Source organism: Oxyura jamaicensis, chromosome 3 (assembly GCF_011077185.1).
Source record: "Oxyura jamaicensis isolate SHBP4307 breed ruddy duck chromosome 3, BPBGC_Ojam_1.0, whole genome shotgun sequence".
In the NCBI taxonomy this organism is placed as follows: Eukaryota; Metazoa; Chordata; class Aves; order Anseriformes; family Anatidae; genus Oxyura; species Oxyura jamaicensis.
The window spans coordinates 5,285,856-5,313,747 of NC_048895.1; the positions used below are offsets into that span (position 1 = coordinate 5,285,856).

General features: G+C 41.1%; 1 protein-coding gene across 1 annotated transcript; it reads right to left on the reverse strand.

Annotated features, from left to right (window-relative positions):
- On the reverse strand, positions 1–27,817 carry HAO1 (hydroxyacid oxidase 1). Its single transcript, XM_035321252.1, has 8 exons — positions 27,625–27,817; positions 18,863–19,014; positions 7,525–7,780; positions 4,655–4,830; positions 3,506–3,597; positions 884–1,042; positions 541–610; positions 1–158 (listed from the first exon to the last, which is right to left on the reverse strand). The coding sequence occupies exons 1-8, from the start codon at positions 27,774–27,776 to the stop codon at positions 88–90; spliced, it is 1,128 nt and encodes a 375-aa protein (XP_035177143.1). The 5' UTR covers positions 27,777–27,817; the 3' UTR covers positions 1–87.
- Between the last annotated feature and the right edge of the window lie 75 nt (positions 27,818–27,892).

The window sequence follows — 27,892 nt, forward strand, 5'->3', positions numbered from 1 at the left end:
TTGCAGATTGAGGCCTGAAGACCAAACAGTTGCTTTTTATTTGGTGGCATGCTTTCTGTACAACAGGCGAGGTGGACACCTTCAGACCTAAATCTTGGAAAACAGTACGTCATGTCTTCGTATCAGTGTCCTGCTAATTTCTTCTACGCTGCGGCATCCTAGAGGACAAGTTACATATTGGTCAAAAGCCCCACTTTTCTATCCCGTTCTAGGCTTTTTTCCTTTTTCTATCACATTGAAATCTGCATTGTCAAACAAAAACCACCCCCCTAGTGACTTTTGCCACTCATTTGTATGGATTTATCACTTTCCTTATCAAAAACCTTTATACTAGTTTTTATTTAATCTACTCAGTTCCCCATATGTAAGACGGGGTTAACAGCAGTCTCTTTTCTCATCTCTCTGCAGCTTAATCTGTTTATATTGCAAACATTTCTATCTCCCTTCTGTAGGTTACTATAGCACCTTGCACAGGGCAAGGGAAAGCTCTGAGGAAATGTGAGGCAGAGGTGGTTGTTACTGAGAGGAAACAAGTCTCACCCGTCAAGGCCATTGCCAGGTGAAACTCTTCCTTCAGCATCTGGAGAACTTCTTTTGCTCCTTCTTCACCCTAGGCAATTAGGAAACAATGTGCACTATTATATGGTCATGTAGCTCGTGTGCAGATACAGATAACATATAAAGAACATTTCATGGACAACACTGACGCTTAAGTATTTGACAGCAAGTTTTAGATTATTATAAAGATCTGGATAACCACATGCATTCAGAAACCTCTCCCTCACACACACCCCTACATGTACACATACACATACACGTACAGTAAGCCTGAACAGCTAGTCCAGGTATCTAAAAACAGAAGTTTGAGATTTTTGTGACTTACTTGATAGACCAAGCCCCAGACAAGAGGCCTTCCGATGAATACAGCTTTGGCACCCAGGGCTAATGCTTTGAGAATATCTGTGCCTTTTCTTACACCACCGTCCAGGAACACCTCTACCTTCCCCTCCACAGCCTCAACAATTTCAGGCAAGACATCAATCTAGAAGAGTGAAACCAGGAATACAGCTTGTACACTTTTGCGACACAATTTATTTTTTGAATTCAAGCTTTAAAAAAAGCTAAATGAGTAATTTCTTGCCTAATTGTATGCACAAAGAATACAGCTTTGCGTTCAAAAACTGAAGTGACTTACAGTGTATTAGTGGATACATAAAAAGGTCAAATTTACTTGGACAGTCACATAAATAAAATGAGAATCAGCAGGATCACATAAAACATCCATCTAATCCCATGACACGTATCCAACACAAGCCAGTATGAGATACTTGTGAAGAATATAAGAAATACCAGGCACAGATGAAGTCTGCTCCTTGATATTGCCCTCCCCAAACTTTCAGTGTTCAGTAGTCTGGGGATAAAATTGAATCACTGACTTTTTAAATAACCACCTTCACTTTCTTCCTTGAAGTCATTATTAATGTTAATGAGGGCCAGCTAGCACCAAGGAGCACAAAAGTGGGCATTGTACATAAAGACACTGAGTAAGAGATGTGTCATGAGGAGCTTGCTCTTGGAGTTGACAGAAAAAGTAAAGAATGTATTTTTCCATTTGAATATGCATCTTGATTACAGGAATAGTTGTAGAAGGAGCTTCTTCATATAAGAAAAATCTAGCATTCTCTGAACTTTGAGCAAGGTGGAAAATGTTTTCTTCTACTGTCCATGTATATTGCTTTTAACAATCTCCCCTAACTCTCTACACCAGTGGTAAAGGTAAAGGGGAAAGGATGCTTAGTGTTCCCAAGGTACAGACAAGTATCCAGGGAATTTACTAACACATCAACACCACGCAAGAAGTCCCAGGAAGAGATGAACCTCCTGAATTCAAGGCTCAAGCATTACATAGCAACTGTTCCTATAATGTCTAAACGGTTCCTTTTCATGAATATCAGGAAAGACACAGAACTGGAAGACAAGTCCTAAGGAGACTGGAAACAGTCTGTGGTAGTAAGACAAAAGGCATACAAATTCATGTCTTTCAAATACGGATGCAATTCATTTCCTTTCTAATGGATAAAAAATGACCAGGAGATGAGGGAAAAAAACTTGAAAGTACAGTTTGTTTTTAGATTTGGATTAAAATTTTCTTGAAGTTTGGCACTTGCTGTGATTTTTTTCCCTCCCTTTGGTTTTGCTCTCTTGCCAAACATATTTTGGATCTATTTCCATATACAGAGACCACTTTCTACATCCTGACAAACCGTACCAACATTAAAGTGCTATAATAACTAAAGTATGATGCAAACCATAATTAAAACATCGATTTCCTCAATGTGTAACTAGACACTAGAAATATTAACCAGCTCGGGTTCAGCTCACGTTCTGGAAAGCCATGAAATTGTTTCAAAAACAGAAACACTTGCATGTTCCCATACAGATATTTACATTATGAAAACTGCATTGTGAAATAGTTCTTTGTAAGACGAAATCCAGTGAACATGCCAGCTTTGATAGTGCTTTCTCATCTGCACAGTGAACAGTGTCGCAAAGGAATAACTCAAAACAAGTAGTTCAGAAGTTTAATTTGTTCTACTTGGCAAAAAAAAAAAATAATAATTCTGTTTCTTGAGTTCTAATTTTTCAAATTTTTTTTCAATATCCTCATACATTCTTCCTGTTGGGTTACCTCACACAGACTTGCCCAAGATTTTTCCAATACTCTTGGTAAAATTGAGGCATACATTCTTAAAAGGTGACAAGAAGACAGAAGATAAATTTATTCCAGAAGCATTAGGCACCCACACTCTGAAAAAAAAACAGTAATCAATGGGTCAACATGAAGACCTCTGAGGAATCAGCTGGTGAAATCCTCAGTTGCCCCCAAGGAGAAAAGCCTCAGAGTAAGAAGGGGGGACAGCAGTGGGCCTGCAGGGCTGAACTCCTAAAACTTTACATATGAAACATCCCGCAGTGGAAAAGGCCTTACCTGTTCTCTTCTCCCTCCAGAAAATCCTCATGGAAAACAGGAGGTTTTTCATCAAGGGCACATTAAGAATACTGAAAGAGTCACATCTTGGCTTTGATTCTCCTCCCATTCATTCTCTCTTTACTTGTGCAGCTTTCTCACACCAAATGAAGCATGATGAGTGATGACTGGAATTTTGGGGGTTTTCCTTCAGCCTGAACACAACCCTTTTCATGTTCCTTCTTTCATTTTTGTCAACTGAGAACTTCTCAATTTTTACCTTTTTACCTTTGAAGATGTACAGGGTAGCACGACAAGGAAAAGGAAGAAGGAAAAAACTTGTAATTTAACCACCCTGTACCTTTTCCAAAGGTGAAAAGGTTTGAAAGGAGAAAAAGGGAGAGTTTCTTTCTGTCTTTAGCTGTTCTGTAACTTAATTTTTCAGAAGTCTCCAGAGAATATTAAAAGGGGATAACATCTTTAGTGCAATCTTTGGTGATCTACAAACTGCAACAAAGTACTGGCACCAGTACTTACAGTTGCAGGGACTCCATCAAGTTGTCGTGCTCCATGATTTGACACCAGAATACCATTTACCCCAAGCTTTACAGCTTCTTTAGCATCATCAGCTGAAAAAAAAAAAAAAAAAAAAGCCATAATAAGAAAATACTCCTTTCCAGAACTGGGAGTGCAACACCATGAGGGAAATTATGGCATCAGTTAAAATAAATAAAATCAAATAAATTGCAAGATACTGGGAAACCACTTAGGGCTTCATCCTTCCAAATGCTCATCTCAACACAGAATAACGGTTTTGTCTTTAAGCAAAAAAAACTAGAAATGTCACTCGAAATCGTGGAGCAGAATATTTTATCATTTTGGCCTAACAGCCATTTTGATGGCCAGTCGTTTTACTCTCTTTTCTGTGTCCTGGAACACTCACTAAAATTCTCTAAATGATTTTCTCAATGCCGTAGTTACCAGTAAGATTGCAGTAATAATTCATAGTATATGAAGCTATTTTATCATTTTCAGTGCTCTTTTGACAGAACAGAAATCCAGCTTTCCTTTAAGTAGCACGACTCAGATTAGAGTTAGGGCTTACAAGTGCAAGTTTGATCTTCCTGACTATGTGATTTCCAATGCCACTGATGTTATACCAACCTATGAACTTAAATAGAATTATTATTAATTATTAATATTCAGGCCTGATAAGGCACAAACCTTGACCTGTACCTTCAACCAGCAAAATGCAAAACCCCCTTCTTTGACTTTTCCCCAGACAGCAACACTAAGTTAAGTTCCTGCTGGTCAACAGGAAGAAAAACCTGTCTGCTTCAGAGACTACCTTCCACATGGAGGAGCTTGTATACAGAAGCAGCACAATAATCACCCTCCCCATTTCCCATTGCACTGAAGCTAACCAAAATGGATGAGCATTTGGTGATACCTGTCACCTTCCAAATACTAACCATCCACAAGGAAGAGTTTTGGACTCTGGCATATCTTCCCTACTTTGCACAGCACACAAATGTGACATCTTTAATGTCAGCAAAGCAGATGCTTGCCGTTGAAAAGAAATACAATTCTACAGAAGTGCCAGCAGCAAAAGCACTTCTTACTGCCTGGTCCCTATGCAAGAAAGAGCGCCTTGCCTGCCTCATAGAAAGCCGCAGAACTACACACCCCTGAGGATTCCTTTCGTGACGATGGGCAGTGAGGTCAGCCCTCGAAGCCACTTGATGTCTTCCCATTTGACACTTGAATCAATCGCCTCAGATACATAGACAGCCAGTCCACTATTTTCTCCAAAGTCTTTTCCTGAGGAGAAGGCCAAGCTGTTGCTTGTAAAATTTTTTAATCTAAAATGACAAAAAGCATAGAAAAATAGTCTGAGAAATATTCACTGGAGTCATAAAAATGTTAGTGCCGGCATTCAACACACCTGTGCTAAACTTGTGTTGTATTGTAGGGCAGGAGCAAAAAAGCCTACCCCAGGATGTTGTATCAGGGTCTGTCAAATCAAGACCATTTGCTGGCAAAACATTTGTTTACTTTGGTGCAAATTTCTTTGGCCCAAGGCAACACTCCTCATGTCTTTGAAGGAAATAGAGTTAAGTCCAAAATCTAAAGGTTCAGCATCAAATCCACGATCAGGAGGGAAAACCCAATGAAAAGCCTAATTTAGGGTTTGGGCCCAACCATCTATCCTGCCATAGACCTTACATGCAACATCGGGCACAACCCTTAGCCACTCCTTTTGCCTCTGTTTCCCACCATAAAATAGGAACAACAGTATCTCCAGGATAAATGCATCAGAGGCTGTGGGGCATTCAGATTCTTGAGCAACAAAGGCTACACGTACTAAGAGAACATCGATCTTTCATAACATAATCCAGGACCCACAGACGTCAAGAAGTGCACCTCTACTTACCCGTATCCATAGCAGAAATGCCCTTAGATTTCATGCAGCAAGTACTTTGCTGCCACTTTTCCTTCCCCTCCCGCCCCCTCCCTCCCCCCCCCCCTCAAATCCAGGGGATTCAAGCACTGAAGGAAATTGGGAAACATGTAGATGGTAAAAGAGAAAAAGGAAAGGAAATTTTCCTAAGTTCCATGAATTAGATGGAACTGCATGAAGCCTTGCAAAGAAACCAGAATTTTCATCTGGCTGACAAGACCAACAACCATGACAGTTCCTGTTGTGTACAATTCATCTTTTTTTTGTGTACATTTGCTTGTAAAATGTCCAGAGACAAAGCTCATACAAAAACATTAGCTACTATTTGCTCTTTAGCACCAAATCAATCTAATCAGTTCTAGGAATCAAATGGTAAGTACCAGCCCCTGACATTAGAGTTCAGTCTTACTAGACAAAGCAGGAGAGGAGGAAATGAGGGTGCGTAGAGAAATGGAGTGCCCGAGTGCTCACAAACACCAAACCACCATCAGTGACACCAGTACCACCAAGGACACCTCTGTTCCACACCAGGCTGATTGCTCCGTTCTTTGGAAATTGCATGTCATTCCACGTTGTGCTATTTTATACTCATATTCCACATTTTGGGAACACTATTTTTGCACGGAAACTGGCTAGTTTCACTGCTGATTTCATGCCTGTAACAAGCAACATTTCACATGGGTTTTCTGTTCAGCTCCAGGCAAAGAAGAAAATGAGAAAGGAGCAGGCTCTCAGCAAGATTCAGCTTTTCAGCTGTTGGTTTGTGAAGGGTGGGGTACCCAGAGAAAAATAGAACCATGGATAAGATTATATAAATAACTGTTGTTTTTCTTGGACTGTGAAATACAGATCAACACTTGAATGAATGTTGCCTTACATACATTTCTGAGCACAATGGCACCTTGTTGTTGCTTTGAAACTTTGTTGAAAATCTGAAGCCAAGAAAAAGTTATCACATAACTAAGCAGAGCCCCACACTAGAGAGTTTCACCACCAACTCTGCAACAAAACACTGACTGAGAGTCATTCTGAAATCTGAAGGAATTTTAACCTTTAAAGATTACTTCAACTTCATATTATTTCATATGGTTCAATCAAACAAAACCTTGTTACTGGTGGGTCAGGCGGGGTCAAAGTGTTTCTGAAATGCTCTATTGCTTTTCTCAAATATCTTTTGGGTTATTTGACTCTCATTCAAAAACTGTTTAACTTTAACCCCAGGCCTTAAAATGGGGTTTTGCCCCTACTGCCCCTAAAAAAAGCTCTTAAAAATACCTTCTCCTTGGGTAAAATGACAGTGTGTATCAACAACGCTTTGTCAATCACAGATCTATAGCAGGATTAATACGCAGGGCGTATACATCCCAGAGTACTACATTTTAGTGTCAGGTTTGTCAGGGATTTTTATTTCTTCTGGTGCTTTTTCATAAGATTGTTCTTTAATGTAGAAATCAGAGGCAAAGTTAAGGCTGTTCTGTCAGTCTTTGCTATCTCACATATTAGCTTCGAGGACTGGCATATAGTTGGGGATCGGACACCCCATGTTCTGAAGCTTTGTACCTCCAAGGTGAACAATCACATTTATTGTGCAGTCCCATGGCTTACCTTTGAAATGAGTATAACGAAAATGAAGAACCTCGGGATGTGATTTTGTATTTCTTGGTATGTTCATATTACATTTGGTACATACATACATAACAGTTAGAGGAGACATTGGAAGAGCACTTCAGCTACATTAATAACATTCAAAACTAACTTTCACTCAGAACTCAAATCAATGCTTCAAAATACATATTTTTTTTTTCTTTTTAATTTCCATTTTGTTTTCATTTCCAGATTCTGAGCAAGGGCAAACACAGTACTCTTAAAATATGTCATGATACTGTGGCCAGTATCAGGACCTCGTAAGTACAAGATTCTGGCAAGATTTTTAGCTCCATTTTGCAAACCCAAGTCCTGCACAACCCATACATTCTTTACCCTTCCAGCCAATCTTTGGCTGCTACCACTGTGCCAGCACTTCAGCAAGTATTAGTCAGGGTCTGTACAGCATACCAACTCCTGCTCATCCCACATCCCACTGGAAGGCACCTACCTGAGGTGGGGAGGAAGCTGGAACTTGTTTCGCACATCATCAATGCGCCTTCCAAGAAATGGCGTGTCCACCGTCACGAAGATCCCTTTGTAACCTGCTCTCTCCGCACGCCTCACTAGGGATTTGGTAACCTCCCGGTCCTTGTACACATAAAGCTGCAGCCAGCGAAGGCTGTCAGGAGCTGCTTCAGCAACTTCTTCAATGGAGGAGGTCGCCCAGGAGCTCAGCATCATCCCTGTCCCCATGGCCTGGCAGGCTGGAGGAACACAAGGTCATGTTCAAGACTGCCCCAAAGACAGAGGCTCCTCTAAACAGGAGCACTTGGCTCATGAGAGAGTGTCAGTGCATGTGCTTTCACGCTGCCTTTCTTCAGTGTGAATGTGCTTGTAGTCTTTCAGCGCATGCTATGTTAATAGTTAGCAGTTACTAACAGCAATGGGCTGCTGTGAGAGCTCTCTGGCTTATTCTCTGTGTTCATTGGCCAATTTCTGGCAACTGCTGTGTGCATGTTTGGGATGATTCCTGTTCCAATATTGGAAATAAAAGGCATTATAATCAGAATAAGCCTAATCCCTCATTACTAATTCTTCTTCCTATGGGGAGCCTGTCTGTACGCTCCTAGAGTCTGGCTAACACTTGTCGAGAAATTTTAGCACGCATTTAAGGACATACTCGCATACACAGTCTTAAATGATCCCTCCCCCCCCAAAAAATCATATTTCCAGCTTTTGGAATGTTGCCACATTGCTGCAGATTGGCATTTTAGGGCTATCACTGTCAACATTGCTCTTTGGTCCTCCTCGCCATTGCCACATGTGCACCCTCGAGCACTTGCTACTTTTCCAAGTTTTTATCATAGCCTTTTGACTTTCTTTCCCCTTCCCCCCCCAGATGTTTGCTAGCATTAAACACACTTTTAATAAAGGTGTCTCCTAGGACTTTTCTGAGCAAGTGCCTGTTTTCATCCCTACAGGATATTTCAGGGCATAAAAACAGAAAAGGACACAGTCCAGCAGGCAACCTTATTACATAGATGTGATCCCTATTTTGTCCAAGATCTCCTGTCTAGCAAGTGTTGCTGTTTTTATAGCTCTTGTTGATTATAAAAAGGTAGCTACTGGCCTCAGGGTTGAGGGCTTCTTATTTTCCACAGAAGAACTTTCCACAGATGTAAGCCAAAAGCACCAGCTAAAGTACGTTGTCCCTCCCATATGAATTAATAATGAGCTGTAAGGATGGTCAGTTTCACAGGGGAGCATTTCAGTTTCTTGCATGCAATCCATGAAAGAATTTTATTTCCTCCCTGCCTGCATTTTTAGATTGTTTTTCAATATTGTATTATGCTAAAATGTTAAAACATCATCCTGCTATTCATTTGCCGTTTCATGCAAATGGACAAAACATCAGTTTGTGAAGTACTTGCTTGTAAAATAGTGCAAGTTGAATAAGCATACATAGGTACGCAGTACAAATGTTAATAAACTTAAGAAAAAGGGTGCTGTAGTATGTCTCAGCTGGTAACAGATTAGGTAGCTAATCACATTTTCTCCAACTGATAAACTGAAAGATGAGTTTGTTCCAACTAATCTTTGAACAGGGCTCCTATCCAGCTCCAAACCTTCAGAAGAGTGGTGGTAAACTAAGACTACAAAGCCAATGTTATGAACACTCTCACCTAGAGATCAGAGCAAACATGATGCTTAGATTCAGTGCCTCTACGGGCTTTTTTTGGTGGGCATTTAAAGATTTGAGGGGGAACCTCCACTAGTGTTTCCTCTGACATCTTTGCATCCTATCTCATGACCTAAAGGAGTGGGTCTCAACACCCATCACCTGATCCTGCACATAAAGTGTCACTCTTCTGGAAAAGTAATAAAACTAAAGATAAAAATCTGGTCTTGCTGGAAGTGAAACACCTCAAGTGGCAGTCCGCATCCAGAAGTCCCTAAAGGAGAAAAAGAATATGTGCAGGTACACCAGACAAGTGGTGTCCAAAAATCTCCACAGGGCTGGGAGTTCATAGCAAATGTTATTTGCACTTTCCTCCTTCACCTTCAATAACTGTACAGTGAAATCACTCCTGAGGTGCGAGCAGCTCTATGGTCAAACATCACCAGACAATCCTAGATGGGGTCAAGCAGCTCAAGGCTCTGTGCCAGCTACTTCCACAGGGTGATTTCCAAACTGGGCTGCACTGCAAACCAGCCAGCCTCATACAAGTACATTTTTATGAATACAGGACTTATTCTTTTAGAAGTAATCTATCACTTAATGTAAAATAAAGGAAATGACACTGTAAAACTTAAATATTATATAAAGCCTATTTTTCCTGGTCTACCACAGCACACTTTTTTTTTTTTTTTTTTTTTAATGTAAATGGACCTCTGTTTCAAAACCTCATCTCCAGCCCATGAAGGCATTAAAAAGTGGTCTTTATGACAGCATTTTATTAAATAAGAATTACAAATGTCAGAGTCGAAGCTTATGAACAGCTTTTTCAAACGAATTGGATACAGCCACAAGGCAGCTTTCAATCAGTGAAAATACCCATGCTTTTTGTCTTGCAGGTTTTGCTACCTCATGAAGAGCTGTAAACTGCAGAATCAGCAGATTTTAAGGAGCAGCTTAAAGAAACATCTAGCAAACTTCAGAAAGTGCTGCCCACTTAAACTCACCTTCTACTTCCAAAAAGAAAAAAGGTATACATCACAAAAGACAGCATGTAACACAAACCGATATAGATGCATCTGCGCTGTTCTTGAGGTAAGGAATTGAGGTAAGGTAGTGTTTTTCACCCTCTGCCTACCCAAGAAATGGTGCATTAGAAACCACCGATTTGTGTTGTATTTTCTTCACCACCATTTGCAATCAGGCTGCAACTTAATCAAAAGGCTAAGTGGGTCAAACTGTTGAAGTCTTTGCTGAATAATCCTCACAGGTCAATTGTTCTATAGTATTTCATTGTCAATCAGATTGGAAATGCATCTGTTGCCTAATTTATTAAGATTGATGTATCTGAGCAAATACAAGCATGTGCATATGGGATGGTCTCCTAGACTCCATTTGAAGTCAGTGAAGTGAAATAGTTACAGGGTATAATTCTCCTCATTGGCTGTAAAGGCAGCCTCTGGTGAATAGATCACATGTAAATGATAAAAGGTAGGTGAACTGCATCACACCACAGCCATCCTCTTCAATCACTGCAATTTTAAAGTCATGTTCAATTATTCTTGCTGCTGCTATATTTGCTTGACTACAATATACAGGAACAAAAATCTGGTCTGAGATAAGGTATAAATATTAACTGACTCAAAATACAATCAGATTCAGAGAAGTAAAAGGAAACAACTGACCAATTTAAAATTCCAGGCCTAGCTCACACTAGTAAATAATAATAATAATAAAATCCTTCTGCACATCTTAGAGGGGCTGTGCTGGAGAGCACAAGCTTTCCATGGTGGAACATGCACAGACCTTGCAAAGAACCAAAGGGCTACAATGTGGTGGGTTTTGATTAGTCTCTTTAAAATTACTGGAGGGTTTTGATTAGTCTCTTTAAAATTACTGGAAATAGTCCCCTCTCACAGATTAAATACCTAGGAGTAAGTTTCTTCTGAAGAACCCACTGAAGGTTTAAAATCCTGCTCAGATCAGCTGTGGTGGTTTGTCACAAATCCCATTATAAGTGATTTACTCTATCAAGTCCATTAAGTGATGCTAAGAAACAAGGGAACAGCATTCCTTTTGCTCTGTCAAATATGAGTTCATGAATGAGAGAGAGGGAGGGGTTACTAACCCAGCAATTGCAAAACTCTCCGATCAGATAACAGAAAAATGTAAATGTTATGGTTCAATTTGTCTTTAGGTATCCATTTATTTCTATTCTTACTTTTATTCTGAATATATACAGCCCTAAGGACAGAAGAACAATAGCAAAAGCAGAAATGGAAATAGAAACCACACAGTATATTCGATTAATGGAAGATTTTAAACACAAAATACCATATCCTTTCAACTTACCTGGATATCTGGCAACTTTCACTGTATGTATATGTGTAACACTTTCATCTTATTTAAGATTAGATTTTTGACAAAAATCGAAGTTCAACTATCCCAAATTAGGTTATGGAGTTTTCATGAGTGTACTCACAAAATTCCTCCCTCATTCTACTTTTAAAGTTAACCACTCTCTGGTAAAGCACCAGCTCAACACATGTATTTTGGACACCCCTGGAGGTCTTTAAAAGATGTTTAGATGTAGAGCTTAGTGATATGGTTTAGTGGAGGACTTGTTAATGTTAGGACAGAGGTTGGACTGGGTGATCTTGGAGGTCTCTTCCAACCTAGACGATTCTGTGATTCTGTTATTTTCATGGTAAATTCAAAGTATATGCACACAAAATTTTTCAAAGTTTTGGAGATTCCAGGTTTCAGTTTTAGTCGACCTACATTTTTACCTTGATCACTTTTAAGGTTTTGACGATTTTATAGGCTTTCAAAAATACGATACATAGTCTCAAAGTATTGCCAGTTTTTTTTCCCTACCTCAAATCTGGATTTGCCAGAATATACTTCTTACATACAAAACTGCAGTTGAAGAAAACAGAAGCAGTTCATTTCCTCTAACAACTATATTTTACATTTCAATTTAGGGGTGCTGCAAATACTTAAATTTACTATTACAAGTCAGTCCTAGATTCGTATTCCCATGGGAAACTTGCAGCAACATGTGACATTTGCCAGAGTTTAAACATCAGATTTTTTTAAACCAGCCTTTCCTCATGCCATATCAAATCACCCTTTTTTTTTTTTTTTTTTTTAAAGGTCATCTTTTAAACCCAAATCCTAAGCATTGCCCAAAGCATACATTTACCTTTGTACACACTGCAGGTTCCCACTGAGGTCAGTGACGGAGCAGAAAGCATGGCATTATGCACACACAGGAGGCTAGGGGGAGTTGTCAAGATCAGGATGATAAAGCTTTAAGTTCTTTGTACTCCACCTTAGTTCAAGGCCAAATGCACCTCTAATTGGGGTATGACAGGGTGCTTAAGAAAGAGGACCTCCACAGACTTTGCTCCACAGCTGCTTTGCATGGGCACAGGTGCCTCAGCCCCATTCCCACCTGCCCTGAGCCACTGGAAACACCTGAACTGAGTGAGATACAAGGACACTTATTTTCATTAAGATAACCCCCCCCCAAAATAGGACTGTCTTCTTTCTTGGGGAATTCAACTGAACTATTTTATGTAGCAACAAATCAAGGCTGACCATGGGACAGGACCTACCCATGAAGTCCACAGGAGAACAGAGCAATAATGGTGGGACACTGGAACAGGTAGCCCATGGAAGCTGTGGATGCCCCATCCCTGGAAGCATTCAAGGCCAGGTTGATTAGGCTGTGGGCAACCTGGTCTAGTGCAAAGTGTCCCTGCCCACAGCAGGGGGGTTGGAACTAGACGGTCTTTAAGGTCCCTTCCAAGCCAAACCATCCCACGATTCTATAATAACGTTTCTCAGCCCTTTTTTCATCTTTAAACCATGTCTCCTTCCTAACTCTGATGGGATATCACTACATTAACTGATACAGAAAAGGTACGGAGTTTATTCCTGTGGGCAATCCAGAGGCAACATACCTCAGTGGAGAGCACTGGAGAAGATCCCGGTTTAACCTTTGATTCTTTGTCAGGGTTACCTTCCTTGTATGGAAATGGTAAATCTCGCTATTTTTCTCTTGCTCTGTGAGTTCCCATTGTTTGCCTTTTAGGGGCATCTCGGAAGCATGTCAGCCAAAAAGCCCCACTGTGGTCATTTTTCCCTGAATCCACTGTCCCCATGTTCGGGGCCAAAGGACAAGCTTGGGATCAACATGGTGTCCTTTTGGCACAGTGGTATTTCTCAAGAGAAGTAGCTATGTTCTTTGAGTTGCATCTCCTAAGAAACAGAGTTGTTTAAAGTACTTAACATTGCTCTCTTGACGAAACACACTTGGCTGAGAAATCCCCTGCCCAGACTTACCTCACTTACCCCTTTCAAAACTCTCTGTGCAAGCTGGGCCTACAGTTCGTTGACACAACATTTTGTCAGCTGGGCAGGAAGGCAGCAGGGAAACACACTGCCAGGTCTGAAGGGCTGTCATGGCAGAGCACCTGTATGTAGTTGCACCAGAAAGTCCCCTGGCCATACACATCTCTGGGGGCAGTCAGGGTCAGGTCCCATGTTGTCCCACATGAATATTTCCTTTCAATGACTCTGTGTAGTAGCCATACCCTGAAATTTATTTTATTAGATCATATAAGCAGCAAGTGAGAGATGGGTGCAAAGTCCTGCTGTTGTCACTGTGGGGCTGAGCACAAAAAACAGCAGATCACAAAATCCTTTGCTCAGAGTCATGGGAACATCAGATGAGCAGAAGGAACCTGAATTCAGATGTTCAGCAGCATTAAAGAAACAAAAAACATTTTAGAAGCCTGTTAAGAGCCAAGGGAACAAATATATTGATCCCAGTCTAAGTGAAAATGATAGAGCTGACAGAAGGTAAACAAGTGGGCAAAAAGCTTTTCAGCCAGTATTCCTCTTCTCCATTTGGCAAAGCAGACTGCAGATGCATCACAGGTGATGGTGAAATCCTTCTTGAGTCAGGAGTAACTCAGAAAGCTGTTTGGGAGCAATTGCAGAGTAAATATAAAATCATCAGATCTAAACAACTAGCATTCAAAATTTTTGAAGGATCTGGCCAAGAAAACAATCAAACTGCTCAGCCTGATTTTCAGTAAATCTAAGAGAAGTCAGGTACTGCAATACCACTTACAGGCTAAACCAACAGAATCAATCAGTAATCAGTCGGTAAGAATTAAGACAGCATTATGCAATTAGCATCACTATATAACAATAGAAATCTTGATAAAATAATGCTACATTTCTATTCATGATCAACTGAGATTTCAGAAAATTGCTATTTCTTGCGAAGCAGCTGGATACTGCACAAGATTTTGTTTCAGTGTACTTAAAGGTGGGTGCTGTTTACAGGACCATGAGACGTACTCATGGGTGAGTACAGACAGAAGACAACATGGGGATCACTTTGATTTGCAAGCACAGCATGAAGTCAGGATGGAAATGAATGTCTTTGCATTGAGAAACAGTGAATCTTCCAATGGACAAACAGGGGGAAAAATAGGAAAAATTCTGCTGAAAAGTGTTTAGAGAACAGCCCTTTGCTCTTTAATGGTGGCTAAGATTATTCATTGAATTTGGCAAATATTTTTTAAAGAAGCTGAAATTGGAGTGGGAAGGACAAGAAAAATTCACCAAAGTCAAAATGTCATGTATTGATTATTTTCAAAGTGGAAGTGTTTTCTTCTGAGGTAACACTTTGTTTCAAAAGTGAGCTATGGTTAAAAGCATTAGCTAGTAGGAAAGTGAAATAAAACATTGCCTTTTGGATCAAATTAAACATTTCAGTTAATCCAAAACAATTTTCCTCCCAATTTTTCAGTTTCTACTGAAAAGGAAAATCCTGTATTTGAAAAATTGCCACAGATGAACTACAACAAAAATGCTAGGGAATATACTTGAAGAAAGCCCTGGAAAAAAAAAAAAAAAAAAAAAAAAAAAGGAATAACTTCTGCCAAGGTCCATGAAATTGTTTAAAGTATGAGAAAGCACTCAATAAGGAAGGACTCCACGTCCTTTTAGATATATCAAAGAAAACTGACAAGCAAACTTACTGCAGCCTGTATGGACTATATATAAAGTCTAGCTAACAAGTATAACAAAATCCAACCTCTGGAATTTGAAGCTATACAAGTTCTGACCGTAATTACAGCTTATACTGTTCAGAGTGGAGTTAACTTTTGGAGTAACTTAAAAACATTGTGTTCAATTGCCTCCCATCAGGAACTTTTAATATCACAATTCAACTTTTTTTCCCCCCAAAATAACCTTTACTGATGAAACCAAATTGTGGATGAAGGTGTGTTTAAGGCAAGTGGCCAGACTTTGACCTATTTTAAGTCAGACACATGCTCCTTTACACCAGTGTGGTCATTTGTGGAGGAGCCTCCCTCAAGGAGAAACAGCAACTCCCCAAAACACAACAAGCCCTGAAGCAAGGGGTCTGCAAAGGAAGTTTTACCTAATGAGAGACAGCATGACATCGATGCCCTTCTCCCCAGAGAGGACATTTATGCAGCAGCCTGCAGGCAAACACACTGGAAGAGCAGAGCAGATCAAAGCACAATGCTGTTGCTTAAGGGAAGTCACTGGTAGGACTAGACATTGCTGATGAAATACAAAAACATAGGGGGAAAAAAATTTGCTATTTCTACCTGCACCACCCTGTTCTGTAGGTGAAGATGATGCGAATCCAAGATCATCTCCTGAGGTTCAATCCCAACCTGGCACCTACATTTCTTGTAGCACCTGCAGGGTACTGCCATGCACACACACGCACACACGTGCACTGTGGGCACTCCTCTGCGCAGCTGCTGTGCCCCCCACTGAGAGTCAGGATTCATAATGCCTGGTCCTACAGCTACTCAAGCCAGGAGGGGACAAGGCTCAGACGATGCTGTGCTTTGTAAGGGCTGTCACAACAGCTGCATGCATTGTTTCCTATACACCTGAGCCAAAATTCAAGCTTACAAGTACATAGTGCTTTCAAAAAAGCCACGAGACTATGGATCAGACTTTCTTGACTTGCATCAACCAGTGCAGCTGAAACAAAAGTGGATTTAAAGCAACCAACAGTCTGGCCGCTTGTATTTCTGAGGTATCACTAAGTTTAAGAGAAGTTGGATGTAACAAAACCCTTGATCCCAAATGTCCCAAATTTAAGGGAAGCTTTAAGCCAAATGTGTACTTTACAGCTAATCCCTGTCATCTTATAAGGTCAAACCAAAAGCTTGGCATTGAATGCCCTGCTCCACCTCTAACAGAGCACAAAACTGAGGAATTTTTTTCTACAAGAAATGCTAATGCAATACAGAGGGTGTGATTTTAATTACACTGTCCTTAAAGCAATGAAAAATTTATCAACTCCCAAGGATATGTTTATTTGACCACATATTCAGACTATTGCCAATACCCTAAGCTCTCCCCTAGCTTGAAAATCCAGGAATATTAAACGCAATAATCATGTTACAGTTTGAAACTAAGTGCAAAAGAGTCAGGAAATTCCAAAATTAAGTTATCTACCACAACCATAACTCAGACTTAGTAGTTAGCCTTATTTTATCACTCAACTCTATATGCAGTTATAGATTTATGACTTAAAATTGTGGCCAGGCCATATTGGTGGATAGTTTTGTTAAGAAAAATCTTGGGTTTTGTGTATTTCTAATCTCACTCTTAACATTGCATTAATGTGTTTGCACTTAACAGTATTACGCTTCAGAGTTTCCTCCCAGCATAACCTGGGCCAGAAATAATTTGCAAGCGTTGCCAAAGGCCAGGACAGCACTAACGCAGCTGACAGGACGCTGCTTCTCCAACCAGTTCGAGGTATTCGAGCTCCATCGTGTGGAACTTGCCTGCACATACAATACGCATACTACCTGGCTTCTTAATAAATCTCTTAGCAAAAAAAAAAAAAAAAAAAAAAAAAAAAATCCTATAAATTAAAATAAGCCTCCTTCGGCAGAAAGGACAACTCAGATTGCTGCTTGTTGAGAAGCAAAGTCTAAACCTCACAACAAGGCTGTGTTTGCTGAAGGTCTTGGATGACAATACTGAAGTGTTGCAGCTCACCAGTGAACCTCCCAGCAATGCTGCATTTTAACAAGAATCAAGACCAGCTGTCACCGCAGGGCATATAATCAGGCTCACTTCGCACTAGCATTTGCTGCATTGGTCATGGAATTGCTGTTAAATCAATAGCTCATCCATGCACAGGACTACTTCTGTTTTCACAGGACTATATCTGTTTTGTAACCGCTTCCATTCTACCAGCATTGGAGCACTGAAATGCACACCCTGATGCTTTTTGTATGCAGCAGGCACACCACGTGGCCTCTTCTGAGATTGCGTCATTCTGCAACTTGGGTTAAAGGAGTTAGAAATTTTCACGTCTGAATTCTGTTTAATACCCCATTTCTCACACACTTTAAGGCTGCAGGCTCCACATCAGCAACCTCTGCGTGTATCATCTAGCTTGGAGGGACCCTTATCTTGCTAGCCCTGGGATGTCCTAAAAAAAGCCATGTTTGAAGCAAAAAGTCTTGAGATAGGCAAGGGTATCTGAATTTTTAGAGGCAAAGACATGGATGACCACTGGTGTTCATAAACAGTCTTGTGAAAGGAAGCATATCTTGTCATGAAAATATATACACATTTACATTTATAGAATGTATAAATATACAGATGTTTTCAATTTTTATTTTGATGACAAATGATATTAAGGATTCCTGCAAGCCTGTGAAACATCCATAGTTAGGAGAAAGCAAGTCACTCACACCATGACAGGTGCTCCGGTGGAGCGGGCAAGGAGGACACCAAGGGGAGATTTCTGGCACCAGGTGACCCTTCAGCCAAGCAAAAAGTATCCACTGCTTGCAAAGTCAAGCCAGAAACAGGCAGCTTTTATTTACTTATTTTAATTGCCATTTCTGTTTAAAAGCAACAACAACAACGGTGATTTTTCTACCACTTCATTCCAAAAACAAGACCAAATGGCTTTCCTAAAAAGGTGTGGCCGAAGTGGTACAAAAACAACCTGCCAGCAGTTACAGGACTAACATAATGCAGTCACACTCATTAAGTACTGTCGTCTCTCGTAGCCCTACAAAGACAGGGATGTACTTGTATTTCAGAAGATCACAAAAATGTTTCTGCCACTTCTCCAGAAAGACACAATCTTTAACAGAAGACAGTTACAACAGACAGAGGGCTGAAGAGAGGACTCCTGGAGCCATCACACAGCTCCAGTTCACCCACAGAGGGACATAAGATGCTCTCCTTGGCCTCTTCCAGTTGGGTCACACAACCTGCTGCACTTTGTGTCTCCCATGTCCAGTTCTCCACATTAAGCTGTATTTGTAGTCTGTATTTGTTGTGACATGGACTAAAGCTAATAGCACTTTTTCCCCTCCATCTTCACCCTTAAAAATTAAGTACTGCTATTCAGATGTGTCAGACTGCAACCACTGTTGAAGGTATTTGGGCAAAGCCCGTGTGTGCTTTAAGTGTGGGATCCAGATCAAAGTCACCTCCTTTTCTGATGTCCTGGGCATCTACATTTTCCATCTGAAGACACAGAAACAAGTGCCCACCTGCTCCCTTCCCACCATTTTTTGTTTATTCAGTGATAAGAGGACTGCAGGGACGCTGCACGGTTTACCTTTAGCAGTAGCCAGCTCTCCATCAGCGTGAGCCATGCGCTGCATAGCAGTTGCTCCAACGCAGATGGGCATGCTGATTTTCTGCCCTAAGACTGAAGTTGACAGGTCCATTACAGACACATCCCTGAGCACCCGGGGGTACAGCTTCCACCTGACAAATAAATAGAATAAAATACCTGCATCACTGGAATTATAGTTCCTAATGTACAGGAGCAGATTTTCCTGTTGTCAGGAGAAAACTGGTGAAAAATGGAGGGGAGGATGCTGCAACAAGGCACCAGGTAGGGGATTGCTGGAGCAGAACATTGTGTGACCTGGAGCTGTAGAGAGCCTGCAAAATGTACAAAGTGACGAAGAAGCAGGCAAGAAAGGACCAAAAGCAATGGAGGGTAAAGGAGGCAAAGATCCTTTGAAAACTGATGGCTGGTATCATTTGAAAGAAAAGATGGGAGCTGCAAAAGAACATTTAGTGAATCTCAGCTTCCCAGAAAACCTTGGGACAGAACTGGATGACAGAAGGTGTGCAGGAACAGAAGAAATTAGTCACCCTCTCAGCTCCCTCAGTTGTTTGGCTGATGGGCCAGGGAGCCAAAGGATACAGGATTTTTGGATAAAACAAGCCTGGCTAGCATTCTCACCCCTTCTTGTCCCTGGGCTCTGGGTCTCTGCATTGAGAAAAATGAGCTGCCACACTTCTTCCAGTGGAAAACAGGTGAGCAAGATCACTGCCTTGGCTTTTCTCAGCTCAGCGGGGTGCGGACATTCACTGCATTACATCCTTGCTGACACCTTTAGAGAGCCGCTAGGCCTGGAGAAGCCCCAGCCCCAGCAGACACAGGCTGCTGTGCATCACATGCTTAGCTGAAAAGTAACTGCAGCCCCAGGAGCAGCCCAGCCTACCGCAAAGATTTGACATTTCCAGGAAAAGACCAAATTCAGCCACTGTAATTTGGTACAGGAAAAGACCAAGTAGCACAATTACTTTCCAAGAGACTAAATTACAATCCAGTCCTTGAATGACTCGGCCCTGAATCTGCTCAACTGTTCCTGACCTTGCTTTGCTTCCAATGCATCCACCAGAAACCACACCAACCCAGGGCTTCGTTCTCCTTGAGCTTGGATACAAATGGAAGCTGACTCCAAAAGAGAACTAAAATGCACACAACACACCTGAAGATGCAATCAGGCTGGACATCACATGTTTGGACACACAAATTTATCACCTCCTTCCCGCTCCCAAATGAGGGCACCACAGGCCAATGAACCCTGTCACAGGGTCAACTAGACAGCACTGGCAGCATCCAAACCTATATTAATATGGCTGCATTCATGGGGGTACCCGTTGAAGGGGACGTTTTCTCATCAACCACGTAACGTCACAGCGCAGCCATTGTTAGCACAAGCCACAAGAGGGTGTGCATTAGCAGGTGCTGGCTCTTGGGGTGTGCTCTGAGCAAGGTCCCAATGTTCTCTGCAAGCAGCAATAGGCTCTGCATCAGTCTCACTAATGCATCCTTCTCTCTGAAAGACTGCACTTTTAGACGATTGCTATTGAATTTCAATTAAAAAATAATAATTAAAAGCTTAATCTCTAGTACCGCTGAACCTGACTACCTGCTCAGCACTAGAATGCCTAGAATGGATACTATTATTATTAGCATGAAGATACTATTATTATTATTAGCATGAAGAGAACAACCAGAGCCAGTTATCTTCACACCGTGCTCTGACTCTGAGTAGCGGTCAGCTTGAGCTTGCATACTAAGCTGCAGGTTGAGGGTGGTTGGGAAGGAAGGAAGGAAGAAAGAAAGAAAAAAGAAACGAATAAAGTCTTTTCATTTTATAGGAAGATCAGTTTTCATTTCCATATGAAGCCTGAGACACAGCCAGGATGAGACCCAAATTTCTTATGCTGTAGAGCACCAGGCCATGCTCGTTCTTCAGAAAGCGCTCCCCAGGGAGGAGAAGGATGGTTATGATGCTTGGAAGAAGAGATGTAGTTGTGGGAGTCAGCTGTATTATTTGATGCCAAGACACACACTATATCTCCTCAAACTTGTTTTCATGCTTTTGTGTCAGATTGTTATTTTTTAGGGGAGGACAGGCTGAGGGTGGGACAAAGAAAACATGACTTTTTTCCCCCCTTCTTCCTAATCTTCATTCCAAGGGCTTTCTCCCAGCTTCAAGGCATCTTTTCCCAGCAAATACAAATTAATTAATAATCTTGCTCAATTTTACAGAGTAACTCAAAAGCATAAGGACATGAAATATCTTACCCTTTTCCAGCCACCTAGTTCTCAGCTGTCCCTGACCTGTAAGATATTTTTTTACGTGGTGTAAACAACTGCCATTTCAAAGCACACATTTGAGCGTCAGTCCTGAAGAACCAAAATTTCTTTAGTTCTTTTAGCTCAGAAAATAAGCAGAAAGAGCAAAAATCCCCTACCTGCCCCCAACAGTGTATACCAAAAAAATGACGCTGTTATAAGCAGCGATAAACGCTCTCCTCCCCACTCACCTTTATGTACCATCAAATAACTCTGTCCAAAAGCTTTCTGGGGCCATCAGATTTATTAGCCCCAGAATTTAAACATAAATGTTTCTCCTGATTGATTTTGTGGCTTCTCCTCTACTTGCATCTTATTAGGTTGCACACTTTAGACCAGCATCAAATCAGTTCTCATAATTGAGCACTTACTGGGTCCCACAAACAACACCAAAGGGATCATCATCTTAGTATTATGCTCTTTACAAAAGCACCAACAGCTTTTATCAAATGTGGATTTTTTTTCAGCTGTGAGTTTACCATACAACTGAAATTGGGTATTTTCTGGACAAGCCATAGGGATATACCCTTAACAGCAGTAAGCAAAAGCCAAGAGCATTATTTCCCAGTAACCAGAGCACACATTTGTTAGACTGCCACACAAGGCGTGCTTCCTCCAATTTTTTGAGCAAAAGCATTTGCAAGATATTTTGTAAAGACCTTGTACATTTGTCACTTATCTTCTTGTCAACCACACCTTTTTAAGCAAGGCCCACGCTTGCATGCTATAATCACTAATTGCAAGTTGCTGCATCCTTCTTCCCAGCTGCAGGGAAAGTGCTGCACTGGGGAAGGTAGTGAGCTCTCCCAATTCAGGCAACTTCAGCTGAAAGCTGTTTTGAAAGAAGGATGAAAGGGAAAGCCCATTAATCCCCCCTTCACTTTTCCCTCCCTGTTCAGAAATTTCAGAATGTAAATTATCCTGCAACTGAGTAAGATAAAGAGGAGAGCACTCATTTTTCAGACTCTTTTTCAGCTTTGAAAAACTGCTGAAATTTCCAAAATGCAGCACATTTTCAAGCAGCTGTTCTCATTTCTCTCTGAATTCATACTAAAGAATCCCTTCACACTGCATTGCTAGCAGTGTGCTTTGGAAAGGACAGAGTTCAGGCAAAGGCTTCATCCCAGCTCCAACCCTCTTTGATAACCTTGATCTCCCCTACAGCTTCTACTTCCCATCACAAGGGGCGCGTGCTATTGCTGCACAAGGCCAAGCAACAGGTGCTTTTGCTTGAGGAAAATACATTTTCTCTACCAGGATGTATCACCATCCACACAGCAATTCTTTTCAGAGCATGCTGAATCTGAGGTGAAAGACACTGCAGAAATGTAACCAACCTGTTATTACAAGCATTCATTTCTTTTCCTCTCCCTGCAACTTGACATGCTTGTTTGACCCCAATCACATTCTCAGCCTTAATTTGAATATTGGTCAAAAAAAGCATGTGCCCAATCATTTTAATGCCCTTAATACCTAGCTACAAGATGATGGTACATCTACAGAAAATATGCATCAGTGCTGTCACTGATAAACAAGCTCCTGGTACATGACAACAAAATGCATCATCTTCAAATGCCACTGGGAAGTCAGTGGCAAAACATGTCAAAGCAGATTATCAGAAATGTATTCCTAAACACACATACTTCTACCCTCATTAAAATGCTGAAAGAGGTGATTTCAGATTGATTTCTTGAGTGCCATCAAGCCAAAGGCATCCAACCAAACCTTGCCATAAAATCTACTCTTTATTCAGGCCTGTTGCGTTCTTGACAACTTGAGTGTGAATTTAATCACCAGACAGCACATTGTTGGAAGGACACATGGTGTTTTGGGACACAACAAATGCAAGGTGAATAAAGTCGGATGCCATAGGGAATAATGTATGCTCTGACACCTTAAATTATTGTCTCTAGCCTTAATGCCTCACTGATGCAAGTGCCATTTCCACTTCATTAGGAAACTGAATTAAAAATTATCTGGCCTTAGCAGGAAAATGCTGATGTTGAAATGCAAGCACCAGTTCTTCAATCCAATCAAATGTCAGATAAACTGGAAGCAAGAGAAGAACGACTGTACCTAGTGTTGAATTCATCTTAAACCTTGGTCTTTTGGGGGCATTTTATGCTCCAGTATCTAATTATAAGTTCAAACTACTTTAAGCTCCTGTGTTGTCAAAAGGCCAGGACATTTGATTTTATCAAATGGATATGAATTGTGCTGTTCCAAAAATTGCATAGGCCATTCCAAAGGTATTGCATTATTTATCAACAGCCATTCATTTGCTAGATCACTCCTTAATAATAATCTATTTTCATTGTAAATGCAACCATTTACAAGTTGCCAAAAACTTTAAGAGCTCACAAACTTGACTGATTTTTCTTTGTTTTCCAGATAGAAACTGTCCCATCATTCCATCTCACTTAAACAATCTAGCACCATGCATCACAAAAATACTGGCTAAGAATTCATGCTTTTGGTTCAATTTCATGCTTTCTTCTTTTCCATTTAAATACAAATGTTTATATAGATACCGATAAATATTTAAATACTGTAATCATCTTTAAACAGACTGAACCCTGTGTCCTGAAACAGTATTTACTAAACCTTTGACAGTAGAAATCAAAATGAGATTTCTCTGGTCATTGGAAGCAAAGCTCTTTGTACTTCTTTCACAAAATCATCTGACTCTTTGTGATCTTTGTGGGTGTAAAGTCCATCTTACTTTATATTTACCCACGATCTGCACTCAGGAGTAGGGAGATAACCAATAACATGCTCAAAGGCAAAGACTAGGCAAGTCAGGGACTGAATCCAGAGTGAGTAGCAGCCCTGCATCCGTAATGATGCAGGATAAAGGAGACCATGCTCCTCTCACAGAAGCATATTAAAAACAAAGGTTTTTGAGGTCACTCAGGCTGAAGTTAGTCTTAAAATCTAAGATAACCTCAAATTTTTATACCAAGTTTCACATCTCTAGATGCGCTGCAAGGAAGCCATTACACATGGTCTAAAATTGTTAACCACAGCATCCCATGTGCTAAGAAAACACAAATACACTGTCACGTGGGGTCCTCAGCAGCTACAGGTATGGACCACTGTAGCTATTGAGATCCACCCCATGGAGCACCGCCCTCAACATGCTTCCACAGAGGTCCAACATCCCCTTAAAGAAGGGAGGGTTCAGGGTTCACCTTCACAAAGGGGAAGGACCATCTGGTAGGTGACTTCAGTTACGTTGCCCTTTCTTATAGGAAGAGCCGTGCCAGTGCTGCCGTTCTCAGAAACCAGTGGACAGTGTGTCGTACAGCAGTGTCTGGGTTTTGGACTCTGATCCCAGCTCTCCCACTGTTTTACTAGGTGGCCTTCAGCACGTCACTGCACTTGTCTGTGCTTGGGTCTGAACAGAGAGAGAGGGGAAGTGAAATGAAGGGATGGTAACAGGCATAGTTTTGACTTCAATATTTCTGGCCCATGCCATCTCTCTTTGGCTCTTGATAAGTTCTGTTTGATGTTTTAATAAAGTAAATCCCCTTTGTCAGTCACGTAGATTTTATTAACTGCCTTTTGGAAGACATTTTAATGGTCTATAGCAACTGCTGGAATAGGATCATCTAATACTCAGGCAAATGAAGGGAGAGCAAAGACAGAAATACAGCTTCCACCTCCAGAACTGCCCCCATTTCTAACTTCACTGCTGAGGAGGAGGAAGCCGGTACACAGACATTTCAGTCACACCAAGATCTGGCAAAGGTGCATGCCCTCAGGCTGTTCAAGGCATTGCTAATTAATATCACCCTCAGTCACAGGCTCCCTGGGAGCTCTGCAGTTTTGAATGCCTAAAACTGGAGGCTGAAAATACCATGAAAGATTGCAGGAAAGAGGTGAATCCAACCGGTGACCAGGCTGATGCAAGGAGGCCTGTATGAGAGGAGTCTGCTCCTGCAGTGGGAAACAACTTCAGAGCAAAGCTGCTCTCACCACTAACATCTAGCCCCACTAATACCAAAATGGCAACATGACATACTCATTTTTTGTTAGCTGGTTTCCATACAGATTAGATCTACGATTCATGGTGTAACCATGATTAGCTCCAGTAGTTAGTAGTTTAAAAAAAATCACCACTATTATAGTTTGTTACCTCTGATCACTTCTGAATGTGCTTAACATTTTATTTTGTTCTTATTAGGGTAAATAACCTTTACAAAGCATCTAGAAACATTCAACAAAAATGCATTATTACACCCTTTCTTGCTTCTATTTGCTCCCTGGAGCAATCATTTCATTTGTGTATGAACACCAAGCACAAGAAAATTCCAGTCTATAAGGGGGGCTTCTGCATAGAGAGGGAAGGTCTGGAATAACCAGTCGCAGTGTAGTTTAGTGGTTTTCTTCTGACACGCTAAAGCTTTTCTATGCATGTCCCTAACATTAGAGCTGATTTTTGAAATGCCACCAAATGAATTTCCAAGTTTTCTAGAATCTTAAGAAAGTTGCATGAGATTTCTAGTTGAATTGCTCACAACATGTGGAAAGGCAACAGGAGCAGTAACTAGGATTGCTGCTCTACAGCATTAATATTCTGCTCTGCCACAAGCTTTCTGTGTTTATCTGTACAAATCACTTAATTCTGGATATACAAGAAGCTACAGGCAACTATTTAACTCCAAATGTGCCTGAATTAAAAAGACTTGTACCTTCAAAACTGCTGCTCCAGTTTTAACTCATTCTGAAATCCAGAAGTGTTCCCACACAACCCTTTCCTTTGTCAACAGGAACATTTTCATCTCCCAGGAGGTTACAGACTGCAATAGGCTCAGAAAGAGATGAGAGCTCCATTGCAGCATCTCCTCAACTTCAGACACTGGGAAACAGGTAGCTTGGTGGCCACTCTGCTCAGTCCCCCGGTGCTATGTGTTTCTTTTCGAGCACCCAGCTCCCCCTGAGCGTGCAGGTCCCAACTCAGCAAGCTGCCCAGAAGTTAGCACTGAAACTAATACCTGCCCTTCCTCTAACCCTCAGTCCAACTAGTGGCAGGTGCTGTGAGATGAAGGTACTGTGGTGAATTGAGGCATACCCCATACGGGCACGAGAATCCAGCCCAGTAAATTTCTCTACAGGCATGGGAACATCCACACCCATTCAGATCAGACTGAGCTCACTCGATGACTCTTCATCAGTGCCAACTTTAAATTTCTACCCTAGTCTGACATTAAAAGAAAAAAGATGCTGAGTGATCCTAACCTCTCCTACGATGCAGCATACAACATCTGTCCACGTTTGACATTTTTGTTTGAGCTCAAGGCAGAAACTATTAGCCATGCTGCCAGGGTATGTGACATTTGTGAAAGAAAATCAAAGTAGGGAGGGAAAAAGACCAAGGATAAATTGGGAAAAATAGTTCTGGTTTGTTAGACACAGCAAGATTACAGACAAAGCTTTAAGAGATTAGTAAAAGGCAAGTGCAGGGGAGTTAGATGTCCACACCAACAAAAGACAGTAACAGAAGGAAAGTTAACACCTGCACATTTAAACAGTTTGACTGGGCTCAACCAGGATGGGGTGATCAGCCTGCTGGCTGCATTGTCTCCTTTCTGCTCTGCTAGGGATGATGTTCTGGTAGCAGAGCTGCAGCACAGATTCAGGGAACGGGGAGCCAACATAACACAAAGTGATTTGACATGAGTTTTGACACTCTTCCACTGAATCTGACAGGAAATGTTGCTTTACTCTGTGCTGACCTTGCACTTCTGGGACAAAGGGTTGAGTGATTTGAGGTATTGACGACAGGAGCCCAGAGCTATGGTCTGCAGGTCAAAACTGGTTTACAATAGTACCTATCATTTACGATATTTCATGGTGAAATGCTGGCCTTTTGTTGGAAATCTGAACACAGCAGCAGCCTCATAGCAGTCACACAGCAGCCACATAGTACTGAGCACTGGCTTTCAGGGCTTGCTCCAGAGCACACCGCTAGGTTATGCAGCTGCAATTTAGCAGCGTTGCACAGACTTACCAGGGAAGGCCACAAAATTAACTCCGTTTAGGAGGAACAGTTGTGTTAAAACTGACTCAGGACCTAAAAAGCACAATAATACAAGAATGCATTGCCTGTATTATAGCTTAACATGTAGAAGCTGCGCTTTCATCAGCTTATTGGTTACACCTGCAAAGTTTGTTTCCTAGTACAAAAGAAACAAAATGCAGGTAAAGGTAAATCCATCCTAGTGGATTTTGGGGACTGCTTTTTGATAGAAAATGTTAGGTAAAGAAAAGAAAGGGGAGAGACAGACATTCTGCAAATGAATTCTTTGAGTTATTTTGCTAAAAATAAAGAAGTTTCAAAAAAAGGGAGTTTTGTTGACAAAAAAAATATTGCACCACATTACTAATAACGCAGAACTTATGCACTCTACAACCTTAAATGATCCTCCTACCTTGCAAATGCTGCCACATTATCTGCTAATGTTTCCTGGTCATCCGCTCCAGATCGGTAGTAATCATACACTGATTTGGGGAGAAATTTTTTAGCATAATCTTCAAAATCCGAAATACAAACTGGCTTTCCAGACATGTTTGCAGATCTCATGGGATAACTTTATTCCTATCTTCCACTCTTTTAAACTCTGTATTTCTGTCTGTAAATCATTAATGTGGGATCTCATCAAGATTTGCCTTGCTTATCTATGCACAAAAAATATGCAC

What these genes read in the sequence shown, in the direction of transcription:
- HAO1 (XM_035321252.1), bottom strand. Translation starts at nt 27,776, where the DNA reads ATGAGATCTGCAAACATGTCTGGAAAGCCAGTTTGTATTTCGGATTTT. An exon ending in AATGTGGCAGCATTTGCAAG is followed by an intron (nt 19,015 to 27,624) that starts GTAGGAGGATCA and finishes TTTATTTGTCAG; the next exon opens with GTGGAAGCTGTACCCCCGGG. An exon ending in TTGATGGAGTCCCTGCAACT is followed by an intron (nt 1,043 to 3,505) that starts GTAAGTACTGGT and finishes TCACTCTTCTAG; the next exon opens with ATTGATGTCTTGCCTGAAAT.